Source organism: Scomber scombrus, chromosome 7 (genome assembly GCF_963691925.1).
Source record: "Scomber scombrus chromosome 7, fScoSco1.1, whole genome shotgun sequence".
NCBI classification, from domain to species: domain Eukaryota; kingdom Metazoa; phylum Chordata; class Actinopteri; order Scombriformes; family Scombridae; genus Scomber; species Scomber scombrus.
This window is the reverse complement of record NC_084976.1, coordinates 7,831,657-7,856,337: the sequence shown is the minus strand read 5'-3', so window position 1 is coordinate 7,856,337 and position 24,681 is coordinate 7,831,657. Positions and strand designations below refer to the sequence as shown.

Sequence of the window (24,681 nt, the reverse complement as noted above, 5' to 3'; positions counted from 1 at the left end):
TGTCTCCTCATCCAAAAGGAAGATTTACTTCTTGTTCCATGCTGACAGCAAACTGACAGGAACACAGACATGCGCTGCTGCGAGTCAACGTTACCATTATCGGGCTTCAAATCTCACATAACAGTTCCTACAAATCTGTGGCTTTAATAAACAGATGTTTGCAGCCCAACTCAAACAATAAAATAAAAACAGCACAAATTGACAAAGGAATGAAAATGGAAAAATGCTTTTGATTAACTGTACACACACTTGCCAAGAAACAAAAGGAGAGGATAAATGCAAAATATGACCAAACTATTTTAATCACTGCAGAAAACGAAACAGTCTTAATAAAGATAACCACAACATTGTGTGTCTGTCTTTTTACTTCTGTCTTTGCTGACTTCGCGCTGAGAAAGCCCTAAGACTAAATACATTTTTCAGTCAATGTCCAGTCCAGTCAACTACTATTAAGTTACAAAATCCCATAGCAATGCTGTTATGCCGTCTACTGTTTCAAATGACAGGTTTTACTGATCCTAGAATCATGGCTTTAAGACCAGTAATACATTTCACATCCTCACTAAGGCTAATCATGCCAAGCATAAAATCTGTTTTAGGATAATAAATCAAGGAGAAAAGAGACTTCTCCTGATTTAAAAATAACTTTACCTGGTGGACTGCATCTGCCTTGTTGTCTCGGGATCCTCGAACATTTTCACGATGGGTTCTGTCTCGGACTGCAGCTGCTTGAGCTGGGCCACAACCTCTGTCCTCTTCTCCCTGAGAGCTGGCAAAAGGATGATTTGACAGTCATTATCTAGAGCAAGTCCATAAACCAACATGTACAAGGTTTGTGGTCCAGCACTGAAAATGCTGTAAAATATAGTTTACTGCTTAATCAATTCTCAGTGAGTGGTTAAGCGCAGTAGCTTTTTATGATGTCTATCAAGCAATATTAATATCTTCCTAAGTTTTGTGTGAGTTGGTGCTAGAAAATAAATAAAAACAACGAGGAGTGTAAACTGGTTTGTGCAACACTTACTTTGTGGTATTTCTTTTTCAGAGAAGAGGCTTTTGTACACATCCATGGCAAAGTCCACCATGTTTGTGTCGCTGAGGAGGTCCAGCTTTCCATGAAGCAGCTCGTGCTCATTGTAGATCTATGAAACACAGCCAGTAATGGGAAACAAAGGTGAGGGGGATGTTTTTGTACAGTATAATTACCTCATTGGAAGTAAGACTGATACATTATGTTTCCAGTTAAGTAATAATTAGCCTGTAACCCACAAACTATTTAATAATGGGTTTTCCCCCCATTCATGACTTATTGCAGTGCAGTAAGGCCCAAGACCCCCATGGCCATGTAAACTGTCTTTCCAAACTGCTGTACCATATGATATAAGCGCAGTATGTTTCTTATACCAAACAGAATGAGTGCTTCAGGACTGCTAGTACAACAGCATTCAGCTTTATTTAAGTCAAAAAAAAGTCTTATCACTGTCGGCAGGAAGCAATCAAGATTATACACAAGCAGCTGGAAACGTTGCTGGTGAATTAGCGTTAGCATGCCGGTTAAGAATTAGCCAACCCCCATGTTGACGGTGCTCGTTGTTTGTCGGCAGGTTGTGTTTAGAGTCGTGGAATAAGCATTCTCCAGTTTTTAAGCGATACTACTTCACAACTGTTGTCTACATGTTCATTCCAAACGTTCAACATTACAACACAATGTGCCACTTTTTCAGGTTTCTGGTGTTAGCATAGCCTGCCAGAGCTCGGTTATGAGTGTTTTATTGACCAGTGTGTCCCCGCTGGGCGGCAACATTGCTAATCCATAAAGTGGTAATGTGTATAGTAGCACCGCCCGCCCACTCCGTACAACCTCCTACTTGTCGGATTAGGAAACACGCGCTCCTACAGCCATGTGCTGGAAAAACGCGAGGCTACCAGATGAACCCACTGTAAAGCTTGTCATAATAACAAGCAAGACTTCCGGTATCTAAATTCAAAATGTTACAATCTATTGAAACTATCGTGTACTATCGTCATGTTTTCCGACAGTTTGACTGTGTTTTCGTTACAGTCACCAATCTAATCTTTTATACTACCCGTTTTTTCTTCTCCCCGACTGATTTTCCAAATATAATATATTTCCCGCTTTTATTTTGAAAGCAGAAATATTAACTTCCGACTATACTCCGGTTAAATGCGGTTTCTTCACGGCTATAGAAAATTTGAACACCGCGTGTATGGCTTTAAAAACTGTTTAAAAGCAGTATATAGCTTACTAAAAATACCAAAAATATGTATCGAAGTGTTTATATATTAATATATTCCGTACCTCCTTGACAGAAAGGAACTCCAACAGAGGAAAAACGAGATGACGGTCTAAAAAGTGGGCAATTCTGGTGGTGAGGTCGTACTCCGCCATCTTTGCTGCGGGGAAGAGGAAGTCGATGTAACTGCGTCATGCATGTAACTGACCAATCTGCTACAGCCTCAGCATCCACAAAGGAAGAGAGCCAAAAAGGGGGGTGGGGGGGGGGGTGCGCTGAGTTTTTGCACAAGCTCCTCTTCCACTATGTAGGCTATATCTTGTTTTAAAATTATACCTTTAAATTGGGTTGCTCCAACTATTCTTTGACTCTTCCCTCAGCATTACAAGCCCTCATGTATGGTATGGTCATAGCAAAAAGGTTTATTCTGTGAGAGTACATAGTTTCTTGTTTATAGGCTACCATGAAGAAATTCAGTTTCAGTTTCTTAAGATCCGGGCACCCTTTATTGAACATATTAGGAAGGAGAAATGTCAGTCTAGGAACTTATTGTATCGAAATGTATTGTAATGTATTCTGTATTATGTATTGTATTATATTGAGATTTGGTCTGCCAGGATTTTGGTTTTCTCGCCTTTATCTTGGGCCTACCTCAGCCTTATTTGGACTTGGCTCCACAGACTATGTTTCACTGTGCAGAATGATGTAGCCCATGTGTGTGTTTGACACTACAAGTATGAGCCTTTCTCTGTGCTCACCTTAAACCTCAGTTTAATATGTGTATGTACAAGCAGGATTCTGTAACATTAGAACTAGTTCGGAAACTAATCACGGTCCAATATGCAATTTGAAATTAAAAATATTGGCATATATAAAGATTCCGGTTTTTTTCTGGAGGATAAAGAAATAGATGTAATTTCAATAGTTTTTAATTATTTAAAAGAACTTTTCAATGGAAACCCCATATCTGACACAATCATCACTATTCCAAGAAGAGTATTCCACATGTCTTACAACATGTCTGTATAGGATCTTTAAGTTTTCCTCAATGGCAAATTCCATAGTTTCAAATCCCTTTCTGGTCCCAGTTATGCATTTGCTGCGTGCAGTATTTAATAATTTTATAGCATGGTGATTTTATTCATTCTTTAAAGACTAGCAACATTTTAAATTGATATACTTTCAGTTCAGGAGTGTACAGATTAGTAACATTTGTGAATGATGTGGTCTTGTCAGGTGTACAAAATTGAAATAATAAAAAAAGTACTTACTTTTCAAATAAAATGACAGTTAATATACAGCTCCCGGTTGTGGAGAAAGGACGTTTCATAAATATTTTAACCTTTCACTGACAACCTGCTTGTTCATGTATGGAAATTGCTGGTTTGTCAGAAGTATGAATGACTGTGACTTGTAAACCTTTCAAAATTCCCATAATTTCCTTGTGGTGTTGATACAGTGAAACGTTTCATTTATAAAGAGGGATCCAAGTGAACGTTCTGTTGAATTTGAAAACATAGGCATTCCTCCAGACACCACCAATATTTCTCCTAAAAGGCTGCGTGTGACTGCATGACTTCTTTATGAGACTAAAACCTTTTCAGGGCAAATATAGTCATGATGAACCCCCACTGACCAGCCTGCTAAATCTTAATGAAAACAATCAGATCATTTCCAATCATTTCACTTTCCACAAGGTTAGAATGCCTTCACTGTGCATCTGACCCATCCTCTTCTCTCCCCCTTCACTTCGGCAGCTGCCTCATAAAGGTGCCCATGTGTCGACCATACCCGGCCGACAACAGCCAATATCAGCCACTAAATGGCCCATCTCTAATAGGTTTCACTGCTACCTTGTTTTCTTGACAACCACACTACACTGTCTTGTATCCTCAAACAATTCTTCCCTTGTTACCATCCTGCTCTCTCCCTTACACTCTCACTTCTCCCTGCCGCCTGACGGCAGGTAGAAATGAGTCATAAACTGACACTACTCACCATGGCCAGTTTTACTGGGTGCTTCTGACAGCTCTGGCTCAGTGGCAGCTCGCTTTAAAACAAAAAAAAGGAGCCTCTACTCTGCTGGGGCCTTTTATGTGTCATCTGCTTAATTTTCAGCAAATGTGTTTCAGTAGAAAAGAGTCACCCGTACAATAATTTGGTGTGCTTGGCAAGTATGATTTGGGAATTCATCTCTATTAGATCATTTAGTTTAAAGGATGAAAAGCTCCAGCCAGTTTGGCTGCCACTAAGTTGACTTTATCAGGTCACAATGAAATACGTTCTCTGTTACTGTTGTCTTTACCACAGTTTTCATTAACGTGAGCGGCTAATGCATTTTCCCCTTTTTTCATTTTTGACATTAATTACTTTTTTGTGCTCTATTTCATCCTAGCGATACATTTTCCTGAAGTACTTGGACAGTTAATTATATAAGGTTTTAAATGTAAAATTCTGGCTTATTGGTTTAGATTTTTGTTTGTTGCACAATAATAATATTTTATGTTAAGTTACAGTTTGTTACTTACTTGACAAAGTTACTAAGCAGGAAAACTTCCTTCCTTCATGTAACAAACACGTGCTTCTTTGTCCATTTTCGGTGTAATGTGAGTTGTGTGATTGCCATTGTACACGCAGGCCATAATACTTGTTATTACAGAATATTGAATTAGGAAGCAGCAGGAAAAATCTTCACTGGTGCAGGCAAGGCCAGTAAGCGTTCTGAGATAAGTTAAATACCACAAACTAAATCCCAAATGACAAGAAATCATGCATTTTAAACACTGATATGAAAGCCAAATTGCATTGGTTTCTCTTGTTTCAACCAGCCAATCTTCATAAAAAATAGGTGCTTGAGAGGTAGTATTTTGGAAAAACTTGTGCAGGAAACCTTCCTTTCGTCAGATTTTGGGTCAATTTTCTTTTCCGACACCGCATTTTGCTGATAACATACTGCACTCACATAAACATGTCAAATCAGTTCACCCCAAACAACATCCAGACTTCAGACTTTCTCAGTATTCACAGCATATTAACTTTGTCCTTAACAGAGTTCTTAGTGTAGTGTGTGTTTTATCTTACTGTTCATCGCTATACCCAGATTTTATTTTACCAATAAAAGTCTCAAATATTTGATATTTGTACTGGCCAGATCTGACCAGACAGTCTGAACTAAGCTCAATCCATATTTTATAAAAGGTCCAGTTCAAGCTTGCTCATCCATCCCCTTAGAGAAAAGCAAAGCCAAACCCATGCATTTCAGAGAGATGGAAAAATGGGCATGGGATGATCAGCAGCATGGATCAAAGCAATTTCCTGTTGGATATTTTCTAATATTGACTGTAGTATCAACTATATTAATAGTATGATAAATAAACTGCAGGAGGGAGCATTAGAAGGGGCGAAGTGAAATCAATTTAGAAATTTGAGATAATACTGGTGATTTTAAACCATAATATTAAACCATATGTATTAAAGATGGACACAGGCTCTAGAAAACGGATTATAGCTAATCCACCTGATATCTCCAACCGCTCCATAGAATCATTTTACATTTTGGGAAATATACTAATTCCTTGTTTTATGCTTTCACACAATATCCAAAGCATTAAATCACATTTAAGCAGCATTTTCTTTAGTCTTCTTGTGACCATGAGGTCACTAGCCAACCAAAGGTGATTCCAGGAAGAAATTGCACCCAGCCAAGAAATAGTCTTATGCATAAACCCTCACAAAACTGCAAAGTATTGTTTATATACTTTGTTTTTTGTACGGATTAAGCAAATGAAATAAAACATGTTATTTAGTAAGCTTTAGGGTTTACTGGTAGTTGTGAGAGTGGTATTAATCTTCTTGTATAACTACTGTCTGAAAAGAAACAACCATATATCTAAAAATGTCAAATTATTCCTTGAAGGTTGAAGCTATGCAATTGTGCACAATTTTTTACAAATGTGAGCCTAATCTTCTCTTCACTTAAATTGTTGTTTGTCAGATCCGCCCTCTTTGAGGATACACTTCATGGTGGTCTGCTCTAACTACGTCCTGGCAATGTTACTGCAACTTTGTAATCTGCTCCTGCCAAAGTGCTTTTCACTCAACCCAACCAACAAGGTGAATGTAACTAATGATTTGTTTCCAGCTACTCCCTTAGTACCCAGCCAAGCTACTGAATAAAGAGGTCTGGGCTAAAGAATCATCAAAACTTTAAGCGAAGCCCATCAAAGTGAAGTAAATATAAACACTCATCCATTTCTGTATCTCTAAATCAAATTGTGCACCGTTTCTTGAAGAAACTACTCCTCGACCTTAATGGGATAAACTTAAAGGACTCTACAGTGATGGGCCAAATATTCCATGAAAAACCTCAGCTCTCCAGTTCTCTGAAAGCTTTCTTAGTCAACAAATGAATCCAAGAGAGGGGGAGGAGGTGCCACTGCCAAAGACACCCACCACTAGCGTTATTCTAATATCTGTCAAAATATAAATCAATAAGACCTGAAGACAAATGACTCGGCGCTGGATGTTGCAAAGCCAAGCATCCCTGCCCTGAATCCGAATTCCAGCATCTTATATGAATTTCAATGATTCTTCTGTTAACTTTTTAGATATGCATCCCTTCGTTCCTATGAGTGTCGGGTTATAAATCAGCGGCCCACACTCCTGTTTCAGAGCCCAGTGCTGACTTCAGCGCTGTCACATGCGACGGCAGTGGGAAGAAGGTTATCGACCAGGCCTATGGTCCAGAAAACAATACAAACTTTTTCCAGCAAGCACCCAGTGGCACCAAACATGGCAGAACATCTGCGCAGCACATGTCCACTGCACAAACAAGGAATGACTTGTACTCTCACACTGCAGCAATATCACAGAATGCAGACTAAGGAGTCGATCAATATTTGACCCCTCTAATCTTTCCTCAACGAGCTTTGCTCCCATGCTCGCTCCTCTCGTTATGCATAACTTCACTTTTCCTCTGCAATTTTCTTTGAAAACATGACATTACAGGGAACATGGCGCTATCTCCAAATTTGCGGTCATGAGTATTCTTACCAGAAAAGAAAAAGTGAAATCTGATAACGCCAACTTGCTGTTTAGTTACAGGCTTTCACTGTAACGGGGGGTTGAGATTTGAATAATCTCCTTTCTGCGGATTCTAAATTTCTCTAATAATTGCTATTGTGTGTATTTACGCAGCTAAGTGGATGGTTCAGAATAAAACCACTCAAAATAATGGGAAGAAAGTGAGAGTGGCGAACGATATCCATGACTCCCATGAATGTCAAACCTCAAGTTCGACCCCCTGAGAGGTTGCAGAAGTGCTTTATACATTTCAAGTTGGAACGATACAAAAAATGCCGCTGAAATAAATGGACTTCACCAGCTGCTGCAACTTAGGAGGAAGATGATGTGATTTTTGGATACGGCACAGAAACATTCTTTAATATTTGGCTTAGAGGTGTCAAAATTGTCACGTCACTGCCAAATCCTCTTTTAAACATCAAACTTTTGCTTTAATAATATTGCATGAGGGTTATGTAAGATTAGGCTCACATATAAAGTCCTTCAATATGACTTTTTTTATTATTATGAATTCCAGGAGGAGCACAGTGATTTGTTCATGTGGAAATTAATTCATGGCAATGTCAAAAGATTGTAAAGATACGCTTTTTTCTGATTCTAAATGACTTCTTATGATGAATGTGGGAAATTGCACTCTTTTGGAAGTAATGTTCATGCACGGTGATGTTAAATCCTTGTTCGATGTAATGAGAAAGGACCATTGGCTATTAAAACCAATCCAGCAACACATAATATACTACACGTGGTAATACTCCAATCCGCAATAAGCAATCACGCTACTACACAAGGTGTCAGGGGAGCAATACATCCTGAGCTTCGAACCGTGTGAGTCACGTCAATTACCAGCGTGGTGCTGCTCTGACATCGGACCGAATATTGTTCTTGGCACCGAAGCCAAGAGAAAGAAGAGCAAGAGAGTGAGAAAGCCTAATTGTGATGTGCCATAATTTCCCGCTCAGGGCTTCTCATTCAGGATATGGGTGAGGTCAAAGGTGCAATAGAGGGAGTCCATCAGAGGCAAAAGCGTGCTGAAGTCATCTGTACAGAGTTATTCGCGGTGAGGTGAAAGCAACTTGGTCAGACAGGGGACCTAATCAGATTTCAAAGTAAACACACTGCTGCCGGCTCCAGAAGGCTGAGTCCAAACATTGTTGCTAATTGCATCTGTCTTCATTTTCCGCAACACACTGTACGACACCAACGAGAGAGAAATCTAGATGGAACAGGAACTATTTCAAAACCGCAAAGAGCACCTCAACCTTACCTCAATTTTTAGTCCATAACTGTTCATTTTAGAGATTGCCAACTCTGATTGCTTCTGTCAGAAATCAAAATATAATGCCTGTGAAGTGTTTCTACTGGAATATTTCTTTTTTTTTTCATGCATGGAGACTGAAAAGGAAAATATATATATGCTTGTCCTGTGTGCCATATGTGGGGGCTTCCATAGCATGGAAACCTACGTAAGCACCAGTCGAGTAGTACAATTTGGGTTTTCAGATGGCTGCAATTGATCTCCCATATTGTGACATTTCTGTAGAAGAAAGCTGCTCCAAGTTAAACAGGCGCCTTATGTCAAGAGGCTTTTTTCATCACCGCATTCAGCTGCATCTCAAAATTATGGACAGCTTGTTCACAGACCATCATGTCCTGCTGCATGGTGTTTATTGCAGGTCACTATTAGGGCCCTGGCCCTCAGTGGCACCTTGGCAGACAGGGGAAAGCCCTCTGCCCCAAAGGACAGTGTATGATTGTTTTAATGTGGTTCCTTTGGTATTTGGTGTTCCAGCAAAAACCCAACCACATATCAACTGACTGCCATGTGCAGACTTGAAAATTACAAGTGCACCGAACGCCAAAGTGGTGTGTAACTTAAACTGTACACAGTGTTATTATTTGTGTCCCTGACAGAGATGATGACATTTTATCGTTCCCTTGTGCACTTGCACTTGCCCATTACTGATGATGCCTGGCTGTTTTACAATATCAGTGTCCATCGGAAAAAAAGCACCTCCTTGGTGCCCTTTCTCAGTGGAACATTGACAAAGTATGCATAACAGTAGCAATATGCAGTGAGCGGCACTGGATATGACATCAGATCTCTGAAATGTCTCTGTAAGCAAGTTTGTGCTGGAGTCTACATCAACAAGTATGTAATGTGGTAAGAGAGAAGTGTGCAAGCATACACAGCAAAGGATGAGATCCACAGAGGCTCCTGAGGGAAATCAGGATAAAATGGTAGATGTGCTTGGAAAGCACATTTCATATTTTCAGAGGAAACTGATAGATTCTAGGCTTAGCCAACTGTCCTACCCAATACTTAGGAGGCGAGTTATATGAAAATGGAAATTGAGCATGAGAACGACATCATCTGGATTGTAAATGTCAACTACAAGTGGAATCACATTTGGCCCTTGTCTCAGCCAGAGCATCTGCAACTCCAGCTTGAAAGTCCAAAAGATCAGTCTCCACTTAATCTGCATGCAAAGCACGGACAAAATATTAAATGATACTGGCTGATAAAAATATTTAAGCATTTCTAATGAATAATGACTAATCTGACTGACACATTATGAAACAAGAGACACCATGTCCATTACAACTAATACTATTTCCTACGACTGCAGCAAGTTATAATTAGATAATTTATCATGATAATAATATCACAAATATTTATAATTATATTATAATAAAAAAAAGAAATATTTACATATAATATTTCAGAATATCCCCTTTGTTCTTCTTATCATTATTATAATTTTTTATTATTATTATTATTATTATTGTTTATGATCATCATCATCATTATTATTATTATTATTATTATTATTATCATTATCATTATCATTATTATTGTCATTATCATTATCATCATCATCATCATTATTATTATTACTACGACGACGTCAGGCCACGCCCGCCGTTGGCAAGTTGATGACGTAGAGGCACGGCGTATGTTGTCAAAAAGAAAAGATGGCGTCAGTATCAGAAATGTACGATGTTGGTTGGGAAGGTAAGACAAAAGATAAAATACATACCCTTCAAGTGTCACTGAGATATATTTTTATATTTATAAGGCATTGGAGGCTCTCTTTGTGTAAGAGGACGGAGAATAGTCGTCGCTCTCCCAAACTGGAAATAGAAGCTAAGGAGTCAGCGTGTAAAAAGGCTAGCTAATGCTAGTTAGCATGGTTAGCTTTACCCATTCGTATAATCCATACAGTAGCTAATACCCGTTTAACAGTCGGTAGATGTAATGTTGCTGATGATGCTGTGGAGTTGGCAGTGAATATGTAACAGAAAGGGACGCGTATCCGTTTTGAGAGGCCGTCCAACATTTGGCTAACGTTAGCTGTAGCTACGTAGCAGTAGGTGTCTGGCCTTACAAGACATATTACACAGTAATGATGAGTGAGTTAATGCAGTAGTAACGTTATTGCTACTTGTGCAACCGTGGTTATATGAAGTTATATTCGTTTCTCAGTCTAGATGTAGATTAAGTTTAAGAAGTGCTTTTCCTCCCGTCGTCCACGTATATTTAAATGTCGGTAAATGAATGAACAATCTCACTGCACATTACAGTAATGTTATAGCTTTATTACAGCCTTGCTTTTCACAATCCCCTCCCTGTATTGCACAGCCCTGTAGTTAAAGCTCCTGGCATTGCTAAAGTGTGTTGAAAACTGTTGTTGACGCTGATACTTCACTCAGATTACAGTTGTTCTGATGGTTCAACTACTTTGTCCGCAGAGATGAGAGACAAGCTGCGTAAATGGAGAGAAGATAACTGCAGAAATAGTGAACAAATTGTGGATGTTGGTGAAGAGCTCATCTGTGAACATGCATCTAAACTGGGCGATGACAGTAAGTGCAATTTTGTTCTTAAAGGGTATAGTAAAATGAGATTAGACAACATGTTTAAAATGCTCCTTTATGCAGTTGTCTCCGTTTAATTTTGTAACATGAATTTTGGGGAATGTAAACTCTGAAGTAGAGAGAATTGCAGCTTTTCTGACAAACAAAATGTAGATCTAACCCTTAACAGGAGTAACACGCTGATTTTTGGGAGATTACTCAACCGGCAGCTTGACACTATTTACAGATAGACACAGTCAGTGTTGAAAAGCAAAATCTAAAAACACAGGAGTGTTTACATAAAAACAGATAATTAGGAAAGTTGAAAGGGGAAGGTAGAATACTTGAAAGCCTGCATGGGTCTCATGTTTTACCGGCAAGATTCACATTTTAATACCATTGCTCATCATCTGTTATGTTGAACATTTCCAATTTCCAAATAAAAAGTGTGCATCCCTGTATAGCTTCAGCTAGAAAATCCTATTGCACTAGAGTTTCTTTCCAGCATGACTGTGTACAGAACTGTCAGTCACATTGGATGGTAGAGCAGGGTGTGTTGGAGGTCTGGTTCAAACTACTCTTGAACCAACTTTCCTAACATTCTGCACGAGAGCTGAGTCATATCCTCTGCTTCCATCATCCCTCATTTCCATCACTGGTTTATATTTAAGTAATTTTGAGATAAGAGTCTGTAAAAGTTTACAGCCTGTCATGCTGTCACTTAGTGTTATTCTGTCTTCAATGATGCAGCTGAAAGGAAAAGGTAGTGATTTGACTGACAAATACGAGTCAATTCATCATCACTTTTTATGGGGCAGGCCTAGTAAAAGCAGTAAATAACTCAGAAAGGTGACTATATTAGACACAAACAATGAGCAGGGATACAGTTAACAAGACTGTAATACACACTGCAGTGACTTTACTTGGATGGGCCACCCAGATATAGTAATGGTTACCATAGCATATTTGGCGACACATTTCAGTGTTTCCCATTAATAACCTGCGGCCCGCCACAGTTTCATAATGAACCAAAAATATTTTTTTACTGTTTAAAATGGGCAAAATCTTATTTCATTATAGAGCTGCATGCAACACATTGAATCACTCAGCCCCTCTTTGCCCCACTCTCTCATTCTGTTAAACACACTGACAACAGGCCTGTCTGTATAGCCCCTACTCTCCATGCACATTTTGAATCAAAACATGGTCATGCATGGGAGGAAGGGTTTTTGTTGGCTTTCCCCACGGAGAACATGACTGACCACCTTATATATTATATTATTAATAATACCCTGTATAAGGAACTCCCCTCCTAATCCCCCAACACCCCCATCAGCCTCTGCCACAGATAGAATGTAACTCTGTGGGAAACACTGCACTGTAATGGGGTGAAAGGTGCAACAGGAGGCATGGCTTAGTAATACACTGAGTATAGTATAGTGTTAATTTCTTCAACATTTTATTTTTGAAGCAGCAGTTAGTTCGACCTACCATAAACATATCGAAGGTCATGGTTTCCTTTTTAACAGTGCTGTCCTGCTGCATTACCCAATAAAACTCTCCCTTTTTCCCCAGTCATTATGATTCATACAGTCCTTAAAAGAAGCGGATAAACACTTACCATGCCATGGTTTTATTGAAACCAGCTCTTAAATTGGCTGTGAAATGAGATGGCAATTATCAAAACAAGGGTTGGAATCATAAAAGTCAAGAAAAACTCCAGGCGTTTGTTTGTTTTGGCCTGTCAGTTTTTGGGTGGAGCTGGACTTTGTTATTCTTTTTCAATTAACAGGGGTGTTCATTTGGCTCAACATGTCCAGTTTGTTTGTCAAAGCTGTCTAACATGTTGTATTAATTCCATTAATTGGTTTCCGTAGCCAAGCTATTAGTCATTATGTTATAATGTTACAGTTGATTGAATTAAAAAAAAATCTATAAACATGTAATTTTTTATAGCTAACCACCACATGAAACATGTTAAATGGAATGGTTGTGCTCATTAGAAACCCTGTTTACACTTGGTTTTAAAATGCGTCTTGGGTGGACAGTGCTAAATACAAGTGTATACAACCACCAAGACATTGTGATCCCATCACTCAAATCACTTGCTGAGATGGACTGGGATGCATTTGACTACGGATCGTTTGTAGTGTAAACGCTAAAGTGTCCTGATGCATCCCTCACAATGATGTTATTAGAAATATGTTATTACTGCAGGACGTGGTGGTTGTTTTGGTGACAGGGCGACAATGCCAAATGACTTTGTCCTACTATCAACAGTTGAAATAGTCATGTACATGTTTATTAGTTCTTGAAACATGTTTCTTTACTTAGCTAGCCTGTGTGAAATCAATCTGGTGCTGGTCTGACGTAGGCAATAACAAAACCTGAACACAAGTGTACAGCAGGACACCCCAGAGATGCATGATAGACAAAGGTGTGAACAACAATGGGTCCGCTGTTCAGATCACTTAAACACATCTGAATAATAATACACTATTTATAGAGCACCTTTCAAAATCCAAGTTACAAAGTGCTTCACAAGGCAGCAAAATACACAAATCATAAGAAAACAAATAGAAACAATTTGAGGAAAATTAAAATCAGGAAAGGCTCTTCTAAAAAGTATGTTTTTAAGAAAGGATTTATAAGAGATCACTAATTCAGACGAACCAAGTTTTAAACCAACAAAGTTTTAAAACCAAGTGTAAACAGCGTCACTGATGGCGTTCAACCTGACTTGCTTCACAAGTACAAAAATATAACAGTTCTGAATTGTTGAGACTTGCTTGTGATTGGTTTTATTAATCTAAAATAAATAAATGTTCAAAACGTATGACTGTTTCCCACCATAATTTCACTGAGGATTGTGGAGCAGAAAGAAATCAAAATGCAACCACTCTACAGTGACACATAGACATCAGTTTCACATTATTGGTAAAAAGACATTTTCCTCATATAGCCAATTTAATCCTTAACATTAAAAAAGAGCTGCAGAGTTGTGCAAGTGTCTATTTTTAGTAAAAGTTAGGAGGAGTCTTCTGGATGAACATTTCCTTAATAGAGAGTAATTAGGTGAAATGTAAACACTCATTTTCTATGTGGTGAAAAGCTTCACAACAGTCAGCAACTATATGTAAACACAGCACTTATACCTAAAGATCACCCACTGATGAAATAACATTTTTACTGTGTTGATGTTGTAACTGATATATGCATATATTTATATTTTTATGAAAGCAGACGCATTATGTTCTTAATCGACCACATGGAGCTTTCCACATTTGTTCAGGCACGTGAGCTATAGTCACTGTAAACACAGTCACACAGCATAGAACGAGGGCTGAGAAATCTTTCAGCATGATATTTATAGATGTTGGTTTTGCCACTTTGGTTTTGTGTTTCCAGTGATTTTGACACTGTTAGCAATGGTTTTTTGCTCAAAAATTTAGTGTTGCTTGAATTTAACCCCCCCCAACTTGTGATTTAATTCTGTCTTCCTTTATTATCTTCAAAGATTGCCTTTTCCATGTTATGTCATCTATACTAGTCTGGACTGTGACCAAGACAGTTTATAATGAAGGAAAATGAATTATGGGCGGGAGGCAGAGGGTCATTTTCAGATAGGTCAACTTCAGTTTAAAACTGAGAGGTGATTATAATAAATGTAACAACTTATTCTCCTAAATGATGTTACACTTAATTTCCTTTAATGTAACGTTATTACTGAAATTGAATTAGTAATTTACTACCGGCTCTCTGTGGGGAAATAAATAACATGATTGTAAAGACTTAACACAAGGGCGTGCACTTGAAATGTTTTTGCATCTGTTGCTTATTGTTATTGCAACGACGTCCAAGTATCTTGTATGTAGTCCATACAGAAAATAATGGATGTAGCATGTTAATATAATGGGAAAGTTCTTTGGATAGGCTCTCAAGCTGTTGACTCACACCATGGAAGCTTGTTTGTATGAGTAATAATGAAAAAAAAAAACCATGATGTGCAGCTGTTGGGGACAGAGTTAAAGCCGGTACATCAAGTGTACAGTTCAATATATCAATTTTTCATGTTGCACCAGACAGTGGAATGGAAAGGGCGTCAACACAGTCTCATTTGTCTGTCTCTCTTCTGCCCAGTATGGATTATTTATGAGCAGGTGATGATCGCAGCGCTGGACTGCAGTCGGGATGACTTGGCTCTGGTGAGTTTTTTTACCGTGCTTCCTCACACACACACCCAAGAGCTTCAAAAGCCATCGTTCACTCTCTCACAGCCATTCCCTACTTTGCAGCAACCCCCCCTCTCCTCTGCCAAATGTGAAAATCTGATTTTTATTTGGCCAAATGGTAATACTCTGTCTGTACTTTGGAAAAACAATTTGCCGAGAGTTGGAATTAGAGGGTGTAGCAAATGAGCGGGGGGGGGGGGGGGGGAGCATGCTTCAAGTGTTAGCTGAACTTGGCCATCATTTATGGAGTTCAACTGCTTTTTTTCCCCTTTTTCCCTTAGGATTTATTTGCCATCCTAAAGCTTGATGTGATGTTTTTGAGTTGGCATTTTGAAATATTCATAGCTCTTAAAATAGTCAAAATTTAAAAAGAAAAAAAGGCAGGAGATCTCAGTAATTGAAAATGGTTGGTCTACAATCAGTATGGATGCAACGACTCCTTTGGCAAAAGAGTGACTCATTGAGTACAGAGAAGGCAGACCTCAGTCATTAGAATTAGTTGTCTGTTGGCTATCCTTTCAGCCCCGCTGCCAGACACAAAAAAAAGAATAAGAAAAAAAAAAAAAGCATAAGGACCAGACTTGAGCTGATGGATAACACAAACAATTCAGGTCAGACTTTTCCATCTCATTCGGAATAACACTGAACGTGATTATAACCATTCCTCACCTCTTTCACTACCGAGCAATCAATCAAAATTTTACTTCTATGTAAATAAGGAAAGAAAAAAGATGGCAGACAGTCATCCTCGCTCTCCCATTTTTATAGTAGTAAGCGTGGTTGCCCAAATGAGTAACACAGTAACCAGCAGATTTTCACATCTGAGACTGCTGGCCCTTTTTCGTCAGCCTGTTTTCTAAGTCGGTGCGTTAAGTTTACTTAGCCGAATCATTGAATCTGACGTTTTCAAGACAGGTGGTTTGTGTCTGTTGAGGTACGTGTGCGAGAGCAAGAGTATAAAATAAAAAGTGTCGTTACAGCCAACTATAATTGGTCTCTCTCCTCTGCCCACATCCTTGCAGACCTGTCTACAGGAACTGAGGAAGCAGTTTCCAGATAGCCACAGAGTGAAGCGATTATCGGGCATGAGGCTGGAAGCTTTGGAAAGGTAAGCACCGAGCACCAAACGCTCTACAGGGAGACGAGGCAGCAAAAAACCAAAAAAAACAGCCTTAATGTTATGTATGATACTTTAGGAGGCTTGGGGGGGAGGGGGGGACCTGCTAAAAACTGTTAGCAGATCCTAAGTGGTACAACAGTACCAGTGTGGGTGTGTACAGTATATGTATGTGTGGGGCTAGGGTGTGTTTATATTGGATCGCCCAGCATTCCTTTTTGGAGAAGAGGGGAGCAGAGAGACGAAAAGGTTCAGCACAGGGTAGTCCTGTGGCCCTTTTAGCTTGAGTACGGGATTCCCGGGAAGGAAGTGGTCAGATCCCACTGGTATTCTGGGGGTCCCCTCAATCTGTTTTGGTTTCTGCTCCTCTGTTGTTTCCCTCCTTCTTTAACTTCTTGTGTCTCTATTTGTTTTCTCCCTCTTTTTCCCCCTCCCTATTTTCGTGCTCTCTTTCCTCGTCCTGTTTTTGGTCTCTGTACAAGGTAGTGTGTCTTGGCCCCTGTAAATATTGACATGTCACCACAGTCTCACTTTTTCTCCCCCTCCCCTCCATCAGTGGTGTGTTTTATTTCTGAATCTGCAGTTTATACAAAAAAAAAAGTAAGCAGAACGGAGAGTGTGAGCAACAAAGATAAACAGGGGGGTATTTTAGTCCGCACCGAGCTGAAGCAAGGGTAATTCAATCTGTTTACTATCTCGCTCAACATTCCCTGCACCGGGATCACCGTCGCTGGTTTATCGGTTATGTCAGAGTTTATGTGATAATTGAGAGTGATTGCTTCGGCACTGTCAGATTAAATAAACGGCACCCTGGGATCTAATTGGCAGCAGACAGTGCTACACTTGAATGACACAGTTTCAAACAGCGAGGCCATTCCCCTACACACACACACACACAGACACACACACTGTTCCTAAATAAATAAAGCAAATCAAAGTGGCTCGTGAGTGGTTGCCTGGTGCCATCTGAAATCTCCCAAAGTGTGGCTGAGTAATAAAGTGAATGTGAGGGAAGCAGCAGCAGTGCTGGAAGTGGGGCTGCTCAGCGCTAATGGGAACCAGAGTTACTTCTGTCTGTTTGCAGGCTGTGGGTGGGACACTCTCTGATCACCGAACCCCGCCTTTGGCTGCCGAAAAAAAAACAACGTCAGTGTTGCAGTTTGCCCCCTGATACAATAGAGTTTTAAAATCATTCCTCAGCACCTGATTTGACATGACAAGTGACAAGCAAGTGATGACAAGCTTCATATTCCTGGATTTCTTTGCCGTATGATTTGATACTTACAGCTCATAAATTTGCCCTTTTTTAAATAAAATCATGTGGGCTCGGGCCAACAGTTTGAGATGCTCTGCGTTGGATATCGTTGCTTATCAGGCTCACATGTGTGTATTGTGGTATTATGTTTTGGCCAAGGCACAGTCAACCGAACCAACAACTTCAGCTACGGATCTGGACAGATGTAAAAGCAGCAATTAAATTTTGTTTAAAGGTGAATCAAACTGGATTCAATTACATGAAAATACAATCTTCAAAACAGCGCGTTTTGTTTGTATTGATTTCATGACTCATTGTGAAGTGATATAAGCCACTCGCAATGTCGGCTGGGCGACCAGCAACCTAAACTTAAAAGAGTGTTTATTTCTCCCTTTAGATCACCGCTGATTTCTGTACAGCCTCACTGTAATCACAGAAACCTGCAACACTGTATACAGAAACTTGATTACCTTGAACTTTGTTTGATTTCCCCACCACCTAATTTTGGGGACTGGGATCGGTTAAAAAACAAACTTGTATTCCTTTTTTCTCTTTCTCTCTCTGAAGGTATGACGACGCCAACAAGCACTACGATGCCATCCTCCAAGATGACCCAACCAATACGGTAAGGAAGAGAAGAAGAAGGGAAAGAAAAGGGGGGGAAAAAATCCCTCCGCTTGTGGTCTCAGCTTTTTGGACGGCTTTAAATCTGCAGAGGCACTTTGGTGTTAGCGGTGCGAGTTTGCTAAGTTAAACTCCCCTCGGCCTCTCTGACCTCAACCACAGTGCTGATCAGCCTATCACCCACACAACTGAAAAGTGTTTAAGGGAAGGAGGCAGGGGGGGGGGCTCGGTGGGTGAGGGGTGATTCATGGTTTTAGTCAGTGGCAGACATGTTTGGTGGAAGTAAAGCGTAAATAAAGCTCTGGCCTTTTGAAGACAGTGATTTACTTGACTTTTCAGAGCCCCAACCTGAGCGAACAAGTTCTGAGCTCCCTTCCCACTTCTCCATTACAATCTATTGGCTTCAGGTGCAAAGTCCACCACGAGCTATGTCGGTAACACTAACGAGCCCTTAAATAACTTTTGTTTTTCTGAAGCTCTGTTCTGGCTATCTTCTCTTCTCAATTTACCATTCATCCATGTGAAATGACTCGCACGTCTAGCCGGTGTTCTGCCAATCCCACACCGCCAACCCAAAAAAGGCATAATGTAACATAATGTACCTGCTGTTAATTGTTTCCATAAGGACATGTGGCCATGCAAGAAAATAAATCTTTTAAAGGGTTTTCAAAAAGAAACCATGACCTTATTTATTTTGGCTACACCCCCCCACACCCCCTTCCCCAAAGATGTTCAACAACTTTCCCGTGCCATGCTGACATATGGATCACTTTTAGATGTATTAAACATTTTCTCCCAGCTGGCAGTGTGCTACAGACGCAGCATCGACATGTGATTCTGGATATTGTCTACTATTTACTACCTACAAACAGAGACCTTGCTGAAAAAACATAACTAAGCCTTACTTCACTCTAATGCTCTCCACCCTGCTTGCACTCACTGCTGCACGGAGGAACAGCCTCCCCATCTTTGCCTTGCCTTGTGGATAGCCACAGCCGCTGCCTCCCACCTTGCCCTGCCTCACTCCCACCTCCTCTTTGTCAAGACCATCTCTATTTATTTATGCTTTTATTACTGTTGGAAGTTGAATTAAGTAGTCAGCCTTTAAGGCAAGGCTTAGGACTGTTTTTATAGGCAGGCTCCCTTAGGTTATATTTAAGATTAAAAGAGTGCCCTGGGTCACAGGATATACTTCTTTAAAAGGCATGGGATGACTGTTGAGTTATAAAAGCATTTTGCACTATAGTATAATAAGACTGGAGCACTATTGACTTGTGTTTTTTCTCTTTCTCATTCAATAAGTGAGTAAATTTCAGTTGATGCTAACGCTGCCTAAAATGAATGCCACAGAACAACCAAGTAAAATATTGCTAGCCAACATCATTATAAAATCTTCAATCTTGTGTTTACGCATCTCTGGGAATACTATAAACAACCACGACTAACATAAATATTGGTGTGATATTCTGCTTTTCTAAATTATACCGTAGGCTTGTTCAATGCCATGTCTGACAATGAACCATCATTATGGATGGTCGGAGCAAATATTAAGTCCCAGTTATGCTATCCAAGACAAGATTAAAGTGAAAGCTACAAATCAAGTTATTTTCTTGTAACACTGTCATTTTTATATACAAAGTGGGTTTCCTGCTGCAAATTTATGTTGAAGTAATTGAATCTGAAACAAATTGCTTCACATTCATCCACTGTTTTGACAATGGGAGTTGTAATTTCAGTGAATCCCAGGGCGCCTCCCCGACATGGCAGAGATCCTCTGGGGATTCCAGGGACATCCTCGGAAAGGGAACGGTCGGTTTCCTGGTCTCTGAATGCTGGATACTGCCACCCTAGTGAGCATAGGCTGTCAGTCAAACCCGGGGCCGGGAGTGGAACAAAACCGACAAATAGCTCCTCTGTTCCTTGGATGTTTAACCTTAAACCTTTTTCCCACAATCCCTATACTACGTGATTTGGGTGTAAGCGGTGGATTGTGTAGCAGTGATATGATCCCATCGTTTAGGTCACCTGTCTTAGAGCGTGGGACTATCTCCTTCCTTCATGTTCTCCAACATGCCCTTAAGAATCGGGCAGGGGATGGGCCTGAGAAATGGCGGAAAATTGGCGACCACGAGGAAGACTTGCGAGGCATCCCAGCATGCGAAGCAGAGATTGGAAACTGAGCTGTTGTAATTACAGGCTGTGGAATAGATGTGGTACCCATTAACCAAAATTGTTGAATCAACAAAAATTGCTCAAGGTTTTTTTGCCATGGCGGTGTCCAAAAAATGTTTCTAACTCTTAGCCCTTCCATTGCTTGCCATGTTCCAATACCTACAGCAATGATCTGGCGAAATTCTTGTCTGCGTGCGTAGATGCATTTTTTTTCCACCTTTTTATTTCTTCATGCGAGTATTTTAGATCATGCGATAGCCGCAACATTTGCATAGAAGCATTTGCCAATTGATTAGTTATTTAACATTGAGTGGGACTCGATGATTGCGCTAATATTGTATTCCAACCTTCTCATTTCACCCTAATTGTTCAATATAAAAAGCTAGTATTTCTTAAATGAGCCACTGAGGTCATATAGACGACTACTGAGGTTGACCCACAATCATATGCAATTACAGATTCATCGTAATACAACATTATATTTGTGTGGGTCAAGTGATCTGAAATTTAAACCCCTAGTTCAACCACAATACATCTATTCACAAAAGTAATGGAAGAGTTTGATTTAATAGATGAATAATAGCATTATGGTTCATAACCTATGATTAAAAATATACACCTATTTTGCTGCTGCGTACAGATGTTTAAAAAAAAACAACCTTTAACAGCAACATTAATATTTATCTAGTGCTGCCTTTTGCTTTCTCTTCCTTTTTTTTTTTTTTTTTAGCTCCATCCAATTTCAAGTATGTACAGCGTGCCACCCTCGTTGTGATGGTTGTTATTATTAAAGGCAGGTTGCGGTAGGTCGTAGCAAAGAGTCAGGGTTGGTGTAAATAATCCAGTCCTCACTCCTAAGGTCTCCTCAGAGCGCTAATTAAAAAAGAATCACGGCGAGAGAGGGATCAGACCCGCTGCCAGGTTTTTCTGGATCATTAGTTAGAGAAAGGAGAAGAGAGAGGAGTGGTTTGGAATTGCTTCTCGTTTAATAAAGTGCTGTGTGACTCTACGGGCTACCAACTTCCATATGTTCCTTTGAGCCCCAAGTGGTTCTTTATCTGGGAAAAAAAGAAAAAAAAACTAAGAGAGGAGAGGAGGGTGTGGTGACGGCAGGAGTAGCGCACAAGTGCAGAAATCCACATTCGACATCACTGTAGTATTTGTTTAATTTTTTTTTTTTTTTCCTGCTTCCTTTTTTGGTGTTGGATGATGAAAGATCCCACATGCTTGTAATTTAGTCTGAAGTGAGTATAAATTCCAGAATCTCACATAGCATCAAATTCATGGTAAAATGCTCTGGATGTTAAATGGTGTGATCTTTATTTTATAGTCAGAGGACCAAAAAAAAGGAAATAATAACTCGACCGTTCACTGCTTCTTGTAGCTTCGTAACTTCATAATGCATTTGAATACTTTTCTCTCACATTGCTTTTAGGTGATACTAAACATACACCCTTTTGCAGATGGTAATAATGTGTTTTGGAGTCTTTCTTTCTATCATGGACACGTTGCTTTTATGCTTTCTCCTCTGAGAGGCTAAAATACTGCTTGTCTTTTCTATGATCAGTGGAGGCTGCAGTGCCTCTGCAGGTCCCTGTCCCAGTTTGATGGATAAGTGGATTTCTTGTGATGGCAGTGTCAGAGGAGTCCCAAATTTACAGCCCCCTAGACATGACTCATACACAGCCCTCAGTGGCTTTGGTTATGAGTGCAGGAGAGGAAGCCCCACTCAATCAAGTGCCAGTCCATAAATAAAATAGGCTGTGGCAGGGTAGTGCACTTCTAATGGAGTGCCAGCCTCCTGTTAAGGTTTTCACTTACTACCAAAAGGAGAAGGAGGGTTGGGGGGGACGTGGGTGAAGCATTTGGAAAAGTCAGAGCAGTAGGAGTAATACTTTCTAATTCAGATTGATGAGAATCTAATCCACCTTAAGGTCACTTCAACATCAAAATGAAGCGGAAAGCAATTTTCAGCTGATGTAAGTTGGGCTGGTGCAGCTTTAAATGCGTGCCGTGCCGGCAGGAAGACAGGCGTTGGGGTTTTGGGGGAGTGTGCCATTTTCCCCACTTGGTAAAGGGGATGACTCACCATTTTATCTCAGCCCATGAACTTCTTCCAACTCCCAAACATTGACTAATAATGTGTGTGTCCATCTCCTGTTGGACATTGCCACTAACTATGTGTAATAATGACTTGGTTGGCTTATATTAATTGAAATGCACCAGTGGTGAAACAAATAAACTTGCCAAAGTTGACTTTATTTTTGTGACCCCCCCCCCCCCCCCCCCCCCCCCCTCCTTTTATGTTCATGGCTGTTGTTGTAATGCATTAAAGTGCTGATTCATCTTAAAGAAATGATTCAATCTCATCACAAATCTTGTGGTGCACTGAAAAGATACTAATGTAGACACTTTCACTCACAATTCTTACACTCAGTCATGCTCTCACTCTCACCCCCTTCAGACAAACACTCTGAGCTGAGTTCCTAATCCTGTTTACTCTCTACTCTTCAGGCAGCGAGGAAGCGCAAGATCTCCATACTGAAGGCCCAGGGGAAGAGCGCTGAAGCCATCCGGGAGCTCAATGAGTATTTGGAGCAGTGAGTGTTTCTACAAGAGGGGGGAGAGGGTCAGGCACTCCCCGTCCCCCAGCACCCCACCCTGGCTTTTATTTTAATTAAAAAAGTTTGCTTTCAATTGAGCTGGCACAACTTGTGGTTACAATGCCAGCAAAGTCTTTCTACTAACTTAAAAACAGAAAGACTGTCATTATTGTTTTTGTAATAAGTAATATTAGATTTATTTTATGCTTGAAGAAGACGACTTATTGTCATTTTGTGTTTCCAGGTTTGTTGGGGACCAAGAAGCGTGGCATGAATTGTCTGAGCTCTACATCAACGAACATGAGTAAATAACTTTTTCATCATTTTAAGCAAAAGTATGATCAGACCAAAACATCTTAATAATAATCTGTCCACAAAAATGATTTACTTTTCAAATCCTCTAAAGGTCAGAAAGGTTATTTATCACCATGAACAAAATTAAACAAGTATGATTTTCTAAGCTGTTATCTGGTTTTAAAATGGAAATTTCTGTATTCATGGATGCATTCATGATTACTGTGAGATGTGAAAGGGAGGCCAAATGAACTCCATTAGCATGTTTTATGTCTGTTTGCCTATTCAATATGCATTTTTCATCCAATAGCACACATACTTTGTGGTTTTGCTTTAACCCACTCAAAATCCATTTAAGGAAATACACAACTGAAATAAGACCTTTCCAACAAGACCAAAAGAATTTGAAGCTCGCATCCTAAAATTAGTTCCCTCCTTGATTACATAATAATATTTTTGTGTAAACTTCAAAACAGAAACTTTCAAAAGAGAGAGAGATATAATAAGAGAGATGAGATGAACTGGTCAAGCTTAAATTTCCTCCATATCAATTAAAACGAGTTAACATTGCATCCCAATATCATCAGCAACTGATATGAGTTGTTTTTTTAAGTGAAAGAATATAATAAATAGTCAGGAAATAGCTGTGAACACTGTGCAGCACAATTTATACATTCTAAAATAAACCAATATCCACTATATCCTCCCCAAACAGGTGTACGTGAATTGTTGCTTTAGTATCAACTGTTCCTCTAATGGTCGATATTTAGCATATAAAAATTGCCCTTCACATTAGTAATCTGTATCAAGTCGGGCATCCATATGTACAGGGAGCAACTGTCAGGTTAACAGGGCTTCACATCAAACTGATGGCTTGATCTCCAGAAGGCCGTTGGATGGCCACAATGGAAGGCGGTGAGATGCCTAACTCAGCCAGGGGTCTGAATGGAGCCCTGTCCATGTTTGTCACATAAGAGTAGTTTAATAGGATTTCAGTCTTAAGCCCCCTCTCCTACATATGAGAGCAGAAAGACTCCCCGGCCTCCCACTGATATCTCAGTTGCCAAGGAGAATGGCCAGACAGACAACAGCATTGTAAGAAAAAAATAATATTGTTTGTGTCACCTTTTATCCCTCCTTAATTGTCTTGGGCTCAGAAGTTAGTGAAGCAGTGTCTGTAGTTGAACTATGG

The 24,681-nt window shown here is 39.8% G+C and overlaps 2 protein-coding genes across 2 annotated transcripts in view; one reads left to right on the top strand and one right to left on the bottom strand.

The window, feature by feature from the left end:
• Window positions 1-2,430, bottom strand: part of eif3ea (eukaryotic translation initiation factor 3, subunit E, a) — a 29,549-nt gene extending 27,119 nt beyond the window's left edge. Inside the window, exons 1-3 of the mRNA XM_062422839.1 lie at window positions 2,321-2,430; window positions 1,025-1,142; window positions 652-769 (exon numbers count right to left, since the gene is read on the bottom strand). Of these exons, the coding sequence (XP_062278823.1) occupies window positions 652-769; window positions 1,025-1,142; window positions 2,321-2,410 (326 nt within the window). The 5' untranslated portion in view covers window positions 2,411-2,430. The remainder of the gene's footprint in view (window positions 1-651; window positions 770-1,024; window positions 1,143-2,320) is intronic.
• A 7,880-nt stretch (window positions 2,431-10,310) lies between these two features.
• emc2 (ER membrane protein complex subunit 2) overlaps window positions 10,311-24,681 on the top strand; it is a gene marked incomplete in the record, with an annotated part of 23,718 nt that continues 9,347 nt past the window's right edge. The window contains 7 exon segments of the mRNA XM_062422557.1: window positions 10,311-10,350; window positions 11,088-11,201; window positions 15,333-15,397; window positions 16,447-16,532; window positions 18,364-18,421; window positions 23,107-23,192; window positions 23,440-23,499. Coding sequence (XP_062278541.1) covers window positions 10,311-10,350; window positions 11,088-11,201; window positions 15,333-15,397; window positions 16,447-16,532; window positions 18,364-18,421; window positions 23,107-23,192; window positions 23,440-23,499 — 509 coding nt within the window.